The 17,328-nt window shown below is 48.4% G+C and overlaps 1 protein-coding gene across 7 annotated transcripts in view; it reads left to right on the forward strand.

Annotated features, from left to right (window-relative positions):
* Nucleotides 1–3,461: 3,461 nt before the first annotated feature.
* The window catches only part of RIN2 (Ras and Rab interactor 2), a 135,863-nt gene continuing 121,996 nt past the window's right edge, over nt 3,462–17,328 (forward strand). For all 7 annotated transcript variants that reach the window (XM_065632913.1, XM_065632919.1, XM_065632916.1 and 4 more), the window contains exons 1-3: nt 3,462–3,520; nt 11,822–11,896; nt 15,544–15,628. In XM_065632913.1, coding sequence (XP_065488985.1) covers nt 11,831–11,896; nt 15,544–15,628 — 151 coding nt within the window. In that variant the 5' untranslated portion in view covers nt 3,462–3,520; nt 11,822–11,830. The remainder of the gene's footprint in view (nt 3,521–11,821; nt 11,897–15,543; nt 15,629–17,328) is intronic.

Raw genomic sequence — 17,328 nt, forward strand, 5'->3', positions numbered from 1 at the left:
CTGTGAGCTGCTGGAGCGGCATCTCTGTGCAGTGGTCCTGTGAGCTGCTGGAGCGGCATCTCTGTGCACTGGTCCTGTGAGCTGCTGGAGCGGCATCTCTGTGCACTGGTCCTGTGAGCTGCTGGAGCAGCATCTCTGTGCGCTGGTCCTGTGAGCTGCTGGAGCAGCATCTCCTCTGTGCAGCGGTCCTGTGAGCTGCTGGAGCAGCATCTCTGTGCAGTGGTCCTGTGAGCTGCTGGAGCAGCATCGCCTCTGTGCAGTGGTCCTGTGAGCTGCTGGAGCAGCATCTCTGTGCAGTGGTCCTGTGAGCTGCTGGAGCAGCATCTCTGTGCAGTGGTCCTGTGAGCTGCTGGAGCAGCCTGGTTGCAGAGCAGAGGTGGGTGTGTTGTACCAGCAGATCTCTGAGCAGCAGTAATGCGGATCCTTTTGTAAGGCAGCCAAAGCCAAGGCTGGACAGGGTTCCAACTTTAATGAATTGCACACTGATTGAGAATAAAAGGACAAGAATTCATTCCAGCTCATTGTATTATGACTAAAATAACTTCTTGCTATCAAGCATGGATACAATTTTTCCTCTAACTCTGGGAAGGGAGGGTATTCGGGGATGCCCGTGTGATGGCTCTGGTGCAGGTGAGCAGCTGATCTGCTCCGTTACTGTTGAGCCTCCTTTACAAAGCTAATCTGTACCTTGTTAATAATCATCTAGTTCCAATTACTTCCAAATTCCAATAATCCTAATATTTACTAGTAATTTTACAAGTTGGTGATACAAGATCAAACTGCATGCTAAAAAAGCATTGTGTTGAGCCATGCACTCCCGCACTTTCCTTTCTGAGAACGTAGCTCTTGTTCACTGAAAACTAAACCCGAGTTGCACACATCTGAGGGCTGGAGCTCCCGTGTCTGCGGTGGAAGCGCCGTCGGTGCTGGACGCTGCTGCAAGGGCGCGGGTTGGTCTTGGCAGCTCGTGTTGTACCTGATGCCCACGCAGAAAATGGTGGTGGTGCTGAGCTCGCGAGGATCCTGCCCTTCTGCAGGACAAGAGTGGAACGATGAGGCAGAAATCTTTAACAGGGTGGTTGGTTTTTTTCCTGGTACGAGCAAGATAAGCCTGGCAAAATCTGCCCCGTTTTCTGTACAAAAGCTGAGCACTCTTTTAAGCGAAATAACAAACTGTGTGAGCCTTTATACCAGCTAAATAGGGCAGCTGTTGTTGGAGTGGTGTTCCAGCAACACTCTTTCTTTCTTCTTAGAAAGGAGCTCCTGTGTTTTGCAAAGCTCTCCTCTTATCTGTACACATCTGCACCTGATGCATCTGATAAAAATGCAGCAGATTTCGAATTTGCATACATTATTTTATAATTGCACACATTCAAGTGTAAGCCACTAAAAGCGTTTGTGTTCAATGTTGTAGAGAGTGCAGCGATGGACACCTTAGATTTTCTCAGCTAAGAAGGTGCATTTCATTGCAACGTGGGGGTGGGAGCCTGGGCCCCAGGAGCGTGTCTGCTGTGCACAGAGGATTCCCCACCTCTGCCGGGAGCGACAGCTCATTCTGTTTTTAAACTGATGTTTTCTGTACGCTTTTACCTTAGGTGCACTTTGGTCTCCTTGAGCAAGTAGAGACTCGTGATAGAGGGACTGGATTTTCGTCGTCTCCGTTATGAATTGTCACACTAAACTCTCCCAGGCAGCTGCGGGAGGGAGGGGGAAGCGTGTGTGTGCCAGCAAACCATTTCACATAATGCTGAAAAAATACCTCCCAATGTCCCCTTGGCAGCGTCTTATGGTCTGGTGAACGGTCAGGAACATTTCTTAAACAAAACTGGGATGAAAACATTTGGTTTTTATGTAATGATATTTTTTTGAGGAAAGATTAATCCTTTCAAGCTATTCTAACTTCTTTGTCTTTTATCTTCTGTAGTGTTTTGTGGTGTTTGTGGGTTTTTTTGTCTTTTTCTAACCTCCTGTCTGTGTGCTGGTACCTGCCTGACTAGTTCCTTTAGGTTGCACACCTAAATGTGGTTTTGGCACCTTTGTGCGCAACTGGCACAGCACGTGTGTTTGGGTGGGAGGGTGAATGGCATCCTGGCAATATAGCTCCTGCTACTTTGTTAGGACTCATTAGAGTATTTACCAATGCACAGGAATACAATTAACAGTTTTAACCTGAATCTTTGGTCAAAAGACTGCTTTCATAAAAAATAATGTTGTCCTCCTCAGATACAGTGCTTAGGTAGATCCGTTGCTTGCATTAATAACAAAATTAAGATGTAGCTGCCTTTTGCTCAGTTATTGCTTCACAGGCAGCAAAGCTGTGAGAGTGAGCTGGGTTGTTTTTCCATTTAATCATCTATGGCATTGCTAACTTCTAATTGCGCGAGCTTTATTAATGATAATGATGTGAAAGCCAGCAAAAATGCAGCTTGATTTTTTCTGACTCACGGCTGAATGTGCGGAATTGGCCATTAGAAGGAAAGCACTATTTTAGTTGTTATTGAGCAATTCAAATCTGGAATTACTCAGAAGCACTTGGAATGCCAGAACACAATCTTCACACTTGTTGCCATTCCTGCAACCTAACTGGCAGACTGTCTTTAAGTGCTTTATAATTCCATTAACATCCAGATCAGTAATAAAGCATTTGAGTAAATGAAAGTAATTTGTCTTGAAATGCCTTGCAACACCGTATTTGCAGCAAAGGTTACCTGGCTGTATCATGTGCTCTTTTCAACTGTTGTACTGATTACTTGCCTTTGGAAAGAGAACGGCTAATCTAACAAAAATATATTGCTCTTAATGAAGGCACAGTGAGCAAACTAAATTGCTGATCGGTTTTCTGGGTTGGCATAGTGGGCCATCAGCTGTCCCCCATCCTGTTAGTTGGTCATTTCCAAGACTTTATGACTCTCTTGCACTCAACGCGGGTGATAAAGCCGATAACTGCAGACCTGCTGCAGGCACAGCTCCTTACTCTGTGCGGGTGCTTTTCGCTGCTGTGAGGAGGACACGAGCAAAAGCACAAACGCTTGGGCATCCCTGAGGTCATGGCTTTGCTTCCATCACCGCTCCCTGCAGATTCCAAATCATCTCCTTCTCCTCTCTTTATTGTTCGGAAAAGTGCCCAAGTTAGGAAGTCTTCGCAATGGGCACCTGGCCCAGCGTCCTGCCTCTGGAAGTGCCTGGCAGGGCATGCCCTGGGAAAAGCGTAAACAGGGAGCAAATGACACAGTAAACATTTGGGGAAAGGCCATAATTGCCAGGGGACAAGTTAAGCTAAACTAACAGGGAGGCAAAACAAAGAGCCCCTGGCATGGCAGTTGTACGACTGATGCCCAGCAGAAGGGCTTGGGCAACTTTTCATTGTGTCACTTAACAGCAAGGTGGTGGTTTTGAGTAGCTGATGAAACATCTAAACTTTCTTTTTTCCCCCCTTTTTGCAGCTCTCCATGAATTCCCCAATGACATCTTCACGAACGAGGACAGGAGACACGGTGCTGTGGTCCTGCATGTCCTTTGTGTAAGTTCCGTCACTGTGCGTTTCTTCTGCAATCACTGTGGCTGACACGACTTTAATAGAAGCTGCTTTAAAGACCTTACTAATATTGGAATTCTGAGCAATTTTAGGCTTGGAGTTTTGTGGTCTCTGCCCCAAACAAGTCAGTGTAAGTGGTGTGCATGGGTAAGGCCAAAATTAAAGATACTCAAGATAAATTTATGTAAATAGCCCTGGGCTGTCAGTCCACCAGACACTTGGCTAGTGTTAGAAGACCTTGTGTTCAGCAGCTGCGGTTCTCTCACAGAGGGTAGCACAGTCCCTCCAAACCCATTCCTTGACCTCTGTTAGGTAGATGAAGGCAATTCTTTTCTTTTTTAATGTTGTCTTAATTGAAGAAGAGCTGCCAAGTTGATACTTCTTGGGGAGAAGAGGCATTCTTAAGCAGCCAAGAAAATACCTGCTTCTAATGAACATTTGAAAGCATTTTGTAATTTTTAGTCAGTTTAAATGAGCAGTCACCGTTAGCTATGTTCAATGATTCATGATTTCTTTTAAGGGATGAATTAGATTGTATTGCAGGTTGTAATGCGAGTGCTCTGTGTTATGATTCTATTTCAGCTAAATGGCTGTTGAGTAACATTACCATAAACTTTGTCTGGCAAGCTCAAGGCTTCCAGGTTTCCATGGGAACACTGAGCCTTGAGATGGTGTGGAAAGTGAGCACTGGGTTTTTCAGCACCCACAAGAAAGCTCCCAGCAATTCATACAAACCCTTTCCCGAAGGTTCCGCAACCAGTGCGTCCCTTCGTGCCAGCCCTGGGTCCCACAGCCCTGGCCGCGGTGTTGGTGCTGGCTGCCCTGGCTGCAAAACACCTGCTCCTGCGGTGTTTTGGCACAAAAGCATCACCGCTGGTCAGCTTAATTCAAGGAGCTGTATCAGCTGCTCTTAAAACATACAGAAAGCGTGTAAACGTCGTAATGTGGTCTTGAAAAATGTGGGTAGGCTGTTTGCACCCTTGTAACTATACTGTGGGTAAGACAAGAGTGTTCTGAGCATTGTTTGAGACAGGAGTTAACCATCTGCAGTTAAATTCTCTCTACTTCAAAAACAACCAGCAGACTCCTGTGCAGCGCCTCTAGGCAAAAGCTGATGGTTATAGCAGTAGGCTGCTACCTTGTAACCTCACATTTCTTACCTTTTAACACAAAAGCTATTTTTTAAAATCTTGAGTTACAGGAATAAGTTTATAATGAGACCATTAAAAATATGAATTTCTAAACCAGTTGTTAATCTCTGTGTGATCCATACCTCTGAATGTGTTTTTCCAGACTATTTAAAAGAGACGAGACCTGGACTGTATTTTTTCATTATTAATAAGAATGAAATCACACAGTATTCTTGTGCAGTTGACTATGTAAACCATGAGTTGGATTATTTTCCAGTCTACTTTAAATTGTGATTCGGGCCTCATAATAGCTCTCAAGATAGTCTATTTTTCCACAGGCTTTTTTTGTCAGTTCTGAATAAGCTGAACATACTTTTAACATGTATCAAAATGAGGTTTGGAGGACTGAAATTTCAAGAGGAATGGCCTGCTTCAGAATATGAAGGGAAATCTGGTTTTGTCAAGAATTAGAGAACTAGAGAAAATAGACAACTGTTGGCATTTAGCAACCTTCCTCTTCAGTCTGGGTTGAAAGGGGTTGTCATCATATTGGGTGATGAACCTCTCATTCTGTTTTTTGCTTTGCATAAATACAGTTACCAAACATGATCAAATCAGAGCATACACAGAAATGCACTTTGTGGGGAAAAAAAGGATATAGACACAGAGTCCCATTGTCTCCATTGAAATTTCTTTGTGGGTTTGAGGAAACTGGACTGTGAAAAGGACTTTAAATTGTAGGGAGAACAATGGAGTGATGATGAGCAGGTCATCATCATGCTTCTCGTTTATTGACCTCCCCTTACACTGTTTTTATACATTTCTGTAAAAACTTGTTCTTTTTCCTCTCTCCCTTTGCTCATACTTTCATGTTTATTTCTGAAAGACATCAGGGTAAAGCTGGTTTAACAGAAGCCAGAGAGCCAGGGGAAGATGCTATAAATGCGGGCCTTGGGGGAATGTCACAGACACCCTCCCAGGGGACTGCCAAGGCGTCTTCTCACTATTGTTTAACAAAAGTGAAACCACAAAGACCCCAGCAGATCCCACGGCGGGGCTGTGCGGAATTAGTTAACATAATCTGATGCGTCATAAATATGAAAGTAAATCCCTAAACACTTCAAAAATCTAGGAAAAAATGGGCAGGAACAGTTTAGCAGTAGTTTTGGGTCTGAGCTGAACGTACTTCTGTTTAAAGCAAAAGTGGGCCACTAAAAACAGATTACATGTTTGGAGCAATAGTGTTTAATTTCCTTCTAGATGCTTCTTTGGAACTCATCGAGTGGTTTCTTCGCCATGAGTTGTTTCCGTGTCCCCTGTGGGAAGAGGCTGCTGCAGGGGACAGGGACACCCAGAGGTGCCGGTCTGGGTTTGGGAGCCCGGTGCTGGTCCCTGCTGAAGGCTGGAGCGCACAGCCTGCAGCCAGGGGCTGCCTGGCGCTTCACTTTGAATGCTTTTGGAGAGCTTCATTTTGCAATCTCAGTGTTGGTCCCAACCGTGTGCAGGCGTCCAAGCATCCCTTTAGCTTTTTTGGTGGTTTTGGTTTGTTCCAGCAGATGGATGCTGGTGCCTGTGTAGGCCCCTAGCTGATGGACACTGGGCAATGGGCACCCGTTACCCCATGATGTGGGAGGGAAATCGCTTTGCTGAGTGAGCTGTGAGATTTTTGCAGGCAGCAGAGGGCGAGGGTTTGGGTATCGCTGCAGGACAAGCCTGATGGGCCGGGCACTGCCTTTCCTCCCTGCCCATCGCTGCTCTGCCCTCGTCGGCCCAGCTGCAGGCTCTGTCCTCGTCCCGCTGTTGTGTTGTCTCTGTGTTGTCCTGCTGGTGTCCCTGTCTTTCTGACAGTGCAGCCGTGCAAGGGTCTGTGCGTGTGCATGGCGAGGGCTGAGCTGCTCCCCTGCAGCTCTGGCGGGTGATGGCAGTGGCCAATGGAGGTGACCGGCAGGTGATGGAGGCGCCTGGTGGCCGATGGAGGTGACCGACAGGTGACGGAGGTGGCTGGTGGCCGATGGAGGTGACTGGCAGGTGATGGAGGTGGCTGGCGGCCGATGGAGGTGACTGGCAGGTGACGGAGGTGGCTGGTGGCCGATGGAGGTGACCGGCAGGTGACGGAGGTGGCTGATGGAGGTGACCAGCAGGTGATGGAGGTGGCTGGTGGCTGATGGAGGTGGCTGGCGGCCGATGGAGGTGACCGGCAGGTGACGGAGGTGGCTGGTGGCCGATGGAGGTGACTGGCAGGTGACGGAGGTGGCTGGCGGCCGATGGAGGTGACTGGCAGGTGACGGAGGTGGCTGGCGGCCGATGGAGGTGACTGGCAGGTGACGGAGGTGGCTGGTGGCCGATGGAGGTGACTGGCAGGTGACGGAGGTGGCTGGTGGCCGATGGAGGTGACTGGCAGGTGACAGAAGTGGCTGGCGGCCGATGGAGGTGACCGGCAGGTGACGGAGGTGGCTGCGCTCAGCAGTCCCCATGCTCCTCACCCATCGCTGGTGTGGCCGTGGGAGCGGAGTGTCCAGCGGGCACCTGCCTCACTGCTGCGGGCTGCTCTGAAAACGTGGGTTGCTCTGGAGGTGTCCTGCCTTTGTTTCTGCACTGAGTCAAAAACCAGCCACATCTCATTTCTCCAGCACAGAGCTGTCTCGTTAGGGTGATGATTTTCCAGTGCCCTGGACGTGCTCAGTTGAGCGATGCTACACGATATGGAGTTTGCTGTTGAGCACAGTGTGGTACCGCAGGCTGCTGCTCCGAGTAAACTCGGACTCTGTGGGTTGTTCAGTTGTGGGTTGGTTGGTTGTGGAGGTTTGTTTGTTTGTTTTGTTTTGCTGTTGTTTTTGTTTGGTTTGTTGTTTTGGTTTGTGGGTTGGTTGGTTGGTTGGTTTTGTGTGTGTTTGGTTTTTTGTTTTTGTTCTTCAGTTTCTCTGCAGTAATGGAGCTTTAGGTGGGATGTGGTGCAGGTGGGATGAGGAAGGCCTGTGCTCGGTGCCAGGGTCTGGGCGCCAGCCGTGGGGCAGGAGCTCTGCGGGGCAGCCGGGACCGTCACAGCCCACGGGAGCTGCTGACTCCTACAGCGGTTCAGCTCTTTTATAAAAAGCGCCTTGCTTTACCTCCGTAAAGCAAGTTTTAATCTGAGTATGAAGACTGGCACGGGAAACTCAAAAGGACTGCTGGACAAACAGGATAAATTATTATTTATGTCCTGTGCAACAGAACATGTATTTGGAGTAAGATATTTAATCTCCTTTGAAATAGAGATTACAATTAGTTCTCTGATGCTTGTTGGTTAGAAACATCATTTTAAAATCAATCCTAATGTAATGCTTAATCTGGTATTCGTAATCGTTTTATGCAAGGCCATTATATTTTTGTAATTTTTTAATGTCCGTCTGGGGAGGAAGAGTGTCTTTTAAATAGGTTGCCTGTTTAAAGACTTGCATGTCTTCACTTGGAGCCGAACGCAACTAAATGGTGCTGAGACGTATGCCCAGTGTCCCCGGCACAGCCGCGTTCCCCGGCCGCTGCCCTCGTCCCCAGCGGGTGTTTTGGGTGGAACAGGAAGATGCTGGCCCTACCAGGACAGACTGGGTGTGCTGCAGGGAGAAGCGACGGGACTCTGTTGGATTCTCAGGTTAAGTTGGGTGGAAGCTGATACCACCTAATCGGCTGCAGAACGTTAAAGCCGTGCTGTTTGCACTCCCCACGTTTGACACGCAGGATAGACGTGCTTGCCCTGGTGCTGCCGTCTTCCTTCTTTCCACATAAAGCAGCCTGGACTGGTGTCCGGGCTCCATCTTTATGAGTCTGACTTGACATAAAATGAAATTTTTTGCTTGTGTTTCTGCTGGCCCAAACTCTAAACCTTATTTTGTTTTTTTTGTTTAAAAACCAACCAAACAAACAAAGCCGCTCCAAAAAAACCCCCAAAAACTTTCAAGTAACAGTTATTGTCCTTGTGTTCACTTACCAAGGGTAATTGCCAGTGCTTTAGTTTGTGAACCAAGCTGTTTTCCAGCAAGATACTCTTCAGATTTTGACACTTTATACTGTATTGCACTCAAGCCAGTTAAATAAAATTAGGCAAGACTCCCAGCCAAAACCAGAACTGTGACAACAGTGAGGTCATCAAAAATAAATGCTGAAACACATAAGTCAGTGTGGACTCAGCCTGGTCTGTGCTACCAGCCTGGTGTTAAAATTTGCCAAAGTCACCCGCAATAACTGTACTGACTCCAGCAGCTTTGGCTCGGCGCTTTCGGCAGACACAGCAGCGTGGTGTTCCCCACTCCCTCCAAGGGGATCAGAGAAAGGGTGACAGTTTCTTCACACTCGCTTTTCTATTCCTTACTCATTTTAGTCCCCTGTTTACCTTTTGTACCCAATCCTGCACGTGTGTAAGCATGGGTGGACAAAAGAAGATGCCCTTGTCACCTTTTTGGACTGTGGTTGTGCCCTCTACAGATCAGAACAGAGCGTGTGGCTTTTGTACCTGCCAATGGTGACCGGGACATGGATGTGTCTTGTCATTCTTGTTTGCATCGGAGACAGTGCAAAACCACCCCTCACATCATTTGAATGCTCATTTAATAGCTCTCGGAAGGATTTTCCTAAACTTCAACTGATGGGCATCTTGTACCTGATGTCCATCCAGACCGATGGTATTTCTGGTGAGCACTGTGTACCATACAGTAATTTTGCGTGATCTGAAAAAGCGATGAGAACACAGAGGAGGTGAAGGCTGTGCGTGCGTGTCACATGTGGAGGCAGATGCTGCGTGACCCGGTTTGGCTTTTGTGTGTGTTTTTTCGGTTTGTTGTCTTCCCTCTGTCCCCGTTGCCTTGCCCCCTTGGGGAGAGCTTGGCTGCCGCTGCAGCAGCAGATTGCGGGAGCCCAAGCAACCCGATGATGCCCCGCGCTCTGTAGCTGTGGATTATGTCCAGTGGAGAGGATGATGAGGTACAGATTAGTGCTCTTGAAAGGCATTACTGTGTGTTTGGGAAGGGAAAACGATGGCATGACCCGCTGCAGATTAATATGATTAGCAGATCAAAAAATCCACACTGAAGTTGGGCGCCCTCTCTCCATTGTATTTCAGTGGGATTTGGCCACGTAGTGCTCTGGGTCGTCTTCTGCTCCCCTTCCTACAAGGCACAATGTCTGTGAGCCGCTGGCTTCCCCCGTCTGTCTGCGCGGTGTCTGCGGGTGTCAGGCAGCGGCTCCCTCTGCCAGGCCCAGGTCTCTGCGGCCCCCGCAGAGCTGCACAACGGGCACTTTGCTCGTGTCTGCGGTGCTTTGGGCCGTTTTGCCCTGTAAGGGTTTCATAAAGTGTAAATTATGTTTATTCGTGGTCATGAATAGTTGCAGAGGAGCACAGAAACTGTCCTCAGTGACAGTCTAGCCATGAATCTTCAAGATGGTGTCAAAATCACCCATTATGATGAAATTCCCATCTCTGACCCTGACAAGAAGTATACTTGAATTATACTTGAATCAATTGTCATGCCTGAGATTTTCACAGAAATTACTAGCTTTTTACAGCAAAGTTGCAATTAAATTCTGGCAAGTTAGAATTTGGATTTTGGGGGAGTTTAGGCGTTTTAAACTTGTTCCTGGAAGACTGAAACAAGAACAAAAACCCAGAGGCCATTTTTATTGCTGCTTTCCGTCCAGAAAAAAAATGCTGTGGTCTCCTCGCATCACCCGAGCTTCAACAGTAAACTTCAAAGACAAGCAAGGCAGAAGGATCAGCTGGTGATGCGGTAATAACTCTGCTTCAATAGGATTACGAGGCTGTTTTTCTACAAACATTGGCCACTTCTCTCAGCTCTGGTTATTCCCTGGCACTACACTACTTGTGAAAATAATTCTGTAGTGGTTTATGGCAGGCGTTACAAAAAGATGGAGCTCTCTTTGAACTTTAAAGTAGTTTTGTCTCACTTTGGGAGTGGAAAGATGAGTAATGTTGTAGTGCCTGTGAGTGGCACTGTGAAAAAGAAAGGGATTGGTGCGTGCCCACCTGCTTTGTTGGAACAGGTGCCAAAATTACTTCTTTCTTGGGCCGTTAGCTTTCAGGCACAGTACAGGTAGCACTACAGGTGAGAAACTCTATCTTAGAAAAAAACCCGCAAACAAACTAAAAAAACTAGCAGACAACCAGAACACCAAAAAAACCCCGAACACAGCTGGCTGGTGCACAGCTGCTGCCATGCACTTTGTTCCAGGCTGATGCCCTGAGCCTTGCCTCTCTGTTTACATGCCCAAAATCTACGGATCTCTCTTGCGTGCTTTCACAAGTACGTGGCAATAAATCAACCTTTGCCGGTACTGCACTCTGCTGGGAACGGGATCTCTGCGGCAGGTTTTTGGCAGGACCCGCAGACAGGTTGTTTTCTGGTTGCTGTGGGGCGCGGCCGTCACTGAGCCGCGCTGCGCGGGATGAGCAGGACGGGCCCTCCCGGGGAGGACGGGGGCTCGGCTGCCCGGATGGAAGCCACGCTGTGCCGTCTGCCCCGCGGGGCCGGGATCGGGCCCTAGCGCGTTCTGTTTAATCGCGCAGAAGTGCCTCCTGTTTAATAATGCAGAAATACAGATTAAATGCTGCTTGCATGAAATCGAAGAGCTGATTTGCTAGGTGTCCTTTCAGCTCTCGTGTCCCCCCTTGGGTTTCGGTCATTTGGAAGTTGTTCCTATGTCAAGTTTAGCAAGAATTATCACTGGGATCCCAGATGATATGGCAGGGCGCTTCAGTTGCGGGAAGCGAGCTCCTTTCCCCTTTGTCAAACACTAGCATTTCAAAAGTTACCCTTAGAGTTTAGATATTCACAGAATACTATCATAAAAAAGCCTTGCGCTGTGCAACAGGAGGAAAAAAAGGAAGGCAAAAGTATTTAAGTGTCTCTTAGTGATACCCAGAGTATTAAAGAAAAAAAAAATAGTCATTATAATGATGATGAAACGTTGGTAGCTTTTGATAGGTTGTAAGAACTTTTGGATAGATGCTTCATGATCTTTCTATTAAATCCCAGAGAGTGCCATGAATTCTTCCTGCAAGAGTGTATTTTTCTCAAAAGTATATACCAAAACAAATCTGAGTTGGGATGCTGTAGTTTGTTTCTGCTTGACAATCTCCAGACTCAACATTTTTTCTTTTCTTTTGCAGGCTGTGTATATGTTTTATGCTTTGGCAATTGTCTGCGATGATTTCTTTGTCCCTTCCCTGGAAAAGATTTGCGAAGTAAGTACTGAAAGACGCTACTTGAACTTGTGTGCTGCTCTAGCATTAGCTCTTGAGAGCCTCAGGACGTGCTGATAGTGTATTTGCTGTTGTCTGGGAGCGTTCGGTTGCTCAGCGCCGCGTGCGCGTTGGCTCGGCCTCGCGTTCGCGCTCGCAGGAGCTGGGCCGGGAGCCTGCTGGTGGCCACGCTTGGCTGGCGCTCTCTTTTAAAGCCAGCAGTCGCCTCTCAAATAACAGACGAACTGTGCACCACAGCGCTTCTTAAAGATAGAGGCAATTCACACCATAGTGACAAGCATGTCTGGAGCAGCGGTTCCCAGGCCCGGCCCGCGCCGCCGGCTCGCGGCAGCGCCGGCCCAGCAGGGCCTCGGCCTGCGCCGCGCTCTGCCGCTTCTCCACGCCTCTGCTTCCTGCGCTGCAGACGCCGTGGTCCTCAACTGTACCGGCAAATCGTGACAGCAAACACCGTGCACAGCGCGAACCGTTTCTACCTTTACTGGCGGTAAGCGCTGAGGAGAGGCTGGCGGGCGGGAGGAGTCCCCTCCTTTCGGCCACCAGCGTTCCGTGGACGAGGATCTCCGCGTCTCCGCGCGCCCGGCCGGTTAGAGAGCTGCAAGTGGCAGAACTGTGGTGCTGTTTGTTGTTCTGACAAGTTCTCAGGTGTGTTTGGGTCTGGACAGACACCTGATGTCTGAAAAACAAGCGCACACCCCACCTCACCCCCGCGTGACTTCAACACGGTGGTGACAGGCCCTGGGGCCTAGAACGCTGCTTTCACTTGACCAGATCTTTACTTTTTGGTTATTTGTTGTCTTCTCAGCGGTACATAACTCCTCGTGTGCATTAACAGTTCTAAACTATTTTGTTACCCAACACCACCAATAAAATAAGATGATATTATAATAACAAGTTTTATTCAATCGTGAATGAAAGAGAAAAGTTAGCGATAGAACACTAGATCTAGCAGACTCGTATGAAGAAGTTACTGTCCAGACAGAAGATACTGTGTCATTAGAGATTATCAAAATGGATTATATAAGTGGGTCAGAATTTTACTGTTCCTATTGTTCCTACTTCATTCTCTCCCAGAAAAGGTTTTTTCTTGCCCGATAGGTGACTTTTGGGGGCATTCAAGTCCTTTTATTTATGTATTTTATGCATAATTAAGCAGTTCTGTAATTACATGATAGCAAAAGAAATATGCTTGCCTTTTTCCTGTGCCAACTACTTTTGATTTTATCAGTCCAGAATGGCTCGTCTTCGAAACATCCAGTTTTTCATGGTTTGTCCTTGATATTAATGCTCAGGAATGTGTTGGAAAAGGCTCAGGTCACTTCGCAAAGGCTTCTGCAGCTTTGGGTAGTGTTCCCTCTGTCTGATGTTTCTAGGAAAGGGAAGGTTTTGTCACTGCCAGTGACCACAGATGATGCCTCCGTGGCTCACGCCAACCGGTGCTCTCCCCACGTAGAGACCCTGTGACATGAGTGGGCTGACCTGGAGAGAGCCGGGGCTGCTTGGCGAGGGAGAGACACCCCCTGAGTCCTCCTCCATCACCCGATGAGTCCTGGGATGTTGTCAGGAATGTTCACTTGTTCATTAGCTCAGGAGAGAGCCCCTTGCAGGAGCTCACGCCTGCGAGGCTGCACTTGGAGCAGCACACGCGATGCGCTCGGCCTGCAAACAGCCATAAAGCCGTTGACTTGCTGCTGACCTCAGGTCTGCTGCCAGCAATCCCGCTGCCACCTGCCCTATCCAGCACAAAAGATTTCAAACCTCCCGCCTGAAGGCTTTTCTGGTCTTGAGTTTCAACCAGTAGTTATCCTATAGTCGCTCACAGTTTAGATGCACTAATTCTAAAATAAATGCCCTTTTTCTGGCTTAGCTTCATCAAGTTTGGAAAGCAGTTGTTGAGTTAAACCAACAAGGCATTTGTGCTCCCAAATGTGTGTGTTGAGATGAGAATTTGTTCCAGAACACTTGCTATGGCAGACATTCACATTCTGTTTTAGTTCAGATGTGCTTACAATAAAGCCCTGATTTTCATTTGTTTTCTAAAACAGCTTGTACTTGCATTTGCCCAGCTTCTCTCAGTCACGGGTGGTACGGAGTCTTCATGTGATGCAGCTAACATCACACATCAATCGCAAACATTTGTCTGCAAATACCATTTTTGCCTTCTACGTAGTGTGCTGTATTTTCTGCTCTATTATATTAACCTAATCGTCATATGCGTTGCAAGAAATTATCTAGGAACTGTCCTTGAGAGAATCGACTATAGCTTTAAATTAAACCATCCCTGCAGAAAGTGCAGCACAGCTGGTTTTCCTTGGCTGATGGACTTTTCTTTCAAAAGACACCATCAAGTTGCAGACCAGCTATTGCGGGATGACTGTCTCTATATTTCCATGGAGAATCCTGCAGAAGAAACTGGCCTGTGGGGATCTAATTCTGGTCCTATGGACTTAATCCACAATGGCTTTAATCCTATTTAAAAACATTTTCTATAAAGCTGTGTTTAATGAGGTTCCACAAGATTTTATAGCAGTGCAGCGATGCTATGGTCTCCTGTTTAAAAAGCATTCCTGGTGAGGGCGCATCTTTTCCTTTTTCCTTAACCCTGTAACATATGTACAAAATTTTTTGTTGTGTGTGTATGGTCAGCGGATAAGAGTTACCTTCTCGTGTGGGCCTAGAATATCCTTTGTGGGATCTTCAATCTAGATAGGGTTGGTGGGAGGATTCCCTGTGCAGTGTTCTTTGGTAACGCTGAAGCTGGCAGGGAGGGCAGGAAGGGTTCCTCCGCTCTGCCAGCGGGGCCGGCCGCTCCTGATGCCGGTTCTGCGGGGGACACGTCCCCGCCACCCCCGTCCCCTGGCTCCTGCCGCTGTGTGCAGTGACAGCCCGGCAGCTCGCAGCCCCGCGGCGGGGCAGCTTTTCTTAGCGACTCGTCAAACCGTGGAAGGTGCCAGCGAGGCATGTGGTCTCCATCAGCCTCGTCGCGTTTGCTGAGCAGTGACTTGTGCAGATGGAGCAGCGGGAATGCAGAAAACATAAAGGAAGTAATTAACCGAGTAAATCCTTGGAAACAGCATATGCTGAGGAAGTTTTCGTAGAGCAGTGGGTGCTTTCACTTCCAGAAACCCCCATTTTGGGTAGTTCCTGGGCACTGCCAGGAGAAGGCTGTAGGAGGTAAGTACCTTTGACAGAGATCCAAGTGCAAGGGGGTGAGGAGAGGTTAGATGTCCAAGGCTGAACGGACACCAGGGAAGGCATCTGGGGGCAAACCAAGCTTGCGCTCATCCCTGCTGTGTACAGGCCGAAGCAGATGGGATGAGGTGTGTGTTGTTGGGGTCATGGAGGAGACCAGGAGCCAGGAGTGGTGGAGCTGCCGTGCTCTTGTCCAGAGTACTGCTCCTTCTCTCCTCTGTGGAGGTTATCACAGCCACAGACTGCCCTCTCCACATGGAGATGCTAATTTGAGTAACCAGTGCCCGTGGTGACTCTTCCCCCTGTACTTAAAATTCATTAACGTGAAACTTTATATATACTGGCAGTTTCCCACTCTTGGTGGACAGTGTAACGTTTCTAGTAGAATTCCTTCAGCCTCTCAGTGTTGTAACCGATTACTCTGATGTGTTTTACTGCAGCGCTTGCATCTTAGCGAAGACGTGGCTGGGGCAACTTTCATGGCAGCGGGAAGCTCTGCGCCTGAGTTGTTTACATCTGTCATAGGTAACTAACCTGCTGCTGCTTCTCCAAACCTCCACGTTTCCCTAGCTGTTCTTCAGAGTTGAAATCAGATTGCTCAGTGCCCGTAGCACTTGTTACAATACCCTGTGGGCACACATAGACCTAATTGCGAGGAATCCTCATGAGATGAAGCAACTCTGAAGAAGCGCCATTGTCCCCCAGCAGGGCTGCCTTGGCGGTGGTTTGATCTGACCCCGTCACACCAGGGCCAGCAGGCCGTTCCGCTTCCCTGTCCCTTGGTCTGCCTGGCTCAGCCCGGCCAAGCTGCCCAGCACCGAGCTCTGCACCTGCAGAACCCCCGGTCCGTCCCCCCGCCCTGCCTGCCACGCTGTCCCCAGGATGGTTGGTACCCAGGCAAACTCCTGGTGTCCCCAGCTGCAGGTTCTCTGCAATCGCCTCCTCTCTGGCCAGTCTTCTAACACCGATTCCCTTTGGGACAACCAGACTGGGGAGGAGAAGAGGATTTGAAATGCTTTCTCACAGCAACTAGCTGGTCAGAGCGTCACACTACCCAAGCAGTTCTCCACTTACGGGCAGTGTGATCAGGGGCTTCTGCAGTCCTTAAGTGTGTGAAACCCGGGAACCTCGCGTGGTCCTTCAACAGCCCTGAGCTCAGAGAGGACTGCAGTCAGCTGGTACAAAGTGGTGATGTGCATACGCTGCCTGCTGCAAGGGAAAGCGTTCTTGCAGTCTTACTCATCCACGTCTCTGTTGGTAGGTGATCATCAGAGCAGTGGTTGGGAGGTTAAGGTGGGCTTTCCTTCACCAAGGAGAATTATTCTCAGCTTAGATATTAGATATTCTCTCTAGAAGATACCTCTATTTCAGTCACAGCAATCAGATGCAGAGCACAAATTAATTCACGCAAAGCTGTGTACTCTGCAGAGAGGTCTAATTACACAAGCAAAGCCTCAAAATCTAGAAACCGATGCTGGACCGAGTTGGGGTTCTGTTCCAGTTAAGGATAGTGCAGTAGCAGGGTGAAAATAAAGCCAGATTCCTTCAGGCAGCTTAGAGAAGCCCTGACGGTCAGATCATTATCTTGCTGTGCTGTAATCCACCAGATAGTGAGAGTCGCTTGGCGGGTGACTGCTTCTGTGTAACACGGTTCTGAGAGACGCATAAAGTGGGAAAAATAGATCTAAACTACGCGAGCTGGAGAAATACTGTTGGAGCCTTAAAAGCAAGTGGTGGATTTAAACAAACTGACAGCCAGCAGGAGACGGAGTGTTATTTTTAGGCTGACTTCGTAAGGAAAGAATTTTGTGCAGTACCATGATGCATGTGTCTGTCAGTTCACCTCCCTCACCATAACCTCGCTGACAAATTTTAACCAAATGTGATAGAAGAGCTCTGAAAGGAGTTTGTAACATGGCCCCATAACTCACCCCGAGAGGCACCGTTCAGCTGGCGGGTCGCTGGTGTCTGGCAGCTCTGAGGCAGCTCCGGCTGCCACCACCATGGGAGCCGGTAGGGATGGGGACATGGGGAGAGCAGAGTACTGGTGGGGGGCATCGCGTGGGACATAATTTCCTGCAGATCTGTGTGCCACCAGCTGCTCCCGTGGAGCTTGCTGTCTCTTACGATGTGTACTGCCATAACGCTGGGTCACAAAACCAGGAGGTGGGTGACTTAGACATGTCTAAGGTAGTTGGTTTTCATGAGACAATCTATCCAGGTCC

The sequence above is a fragment of the Caloenas nicobarica genome, chromosome 3 (assembly GCF_036013445.1).
Source record: "Caloenas nicobarica isolate bCalNic1 chromosome 3, bCalNic1.hap1, whole genome shotgun sequence".
Taxonomy (NCBI): domain Eukaryota; kingdom Metazoa; phylum Chordata; class Aves; order Columbiformes; family Columbidae; genus Caloenas; species Caloenas nicobarica.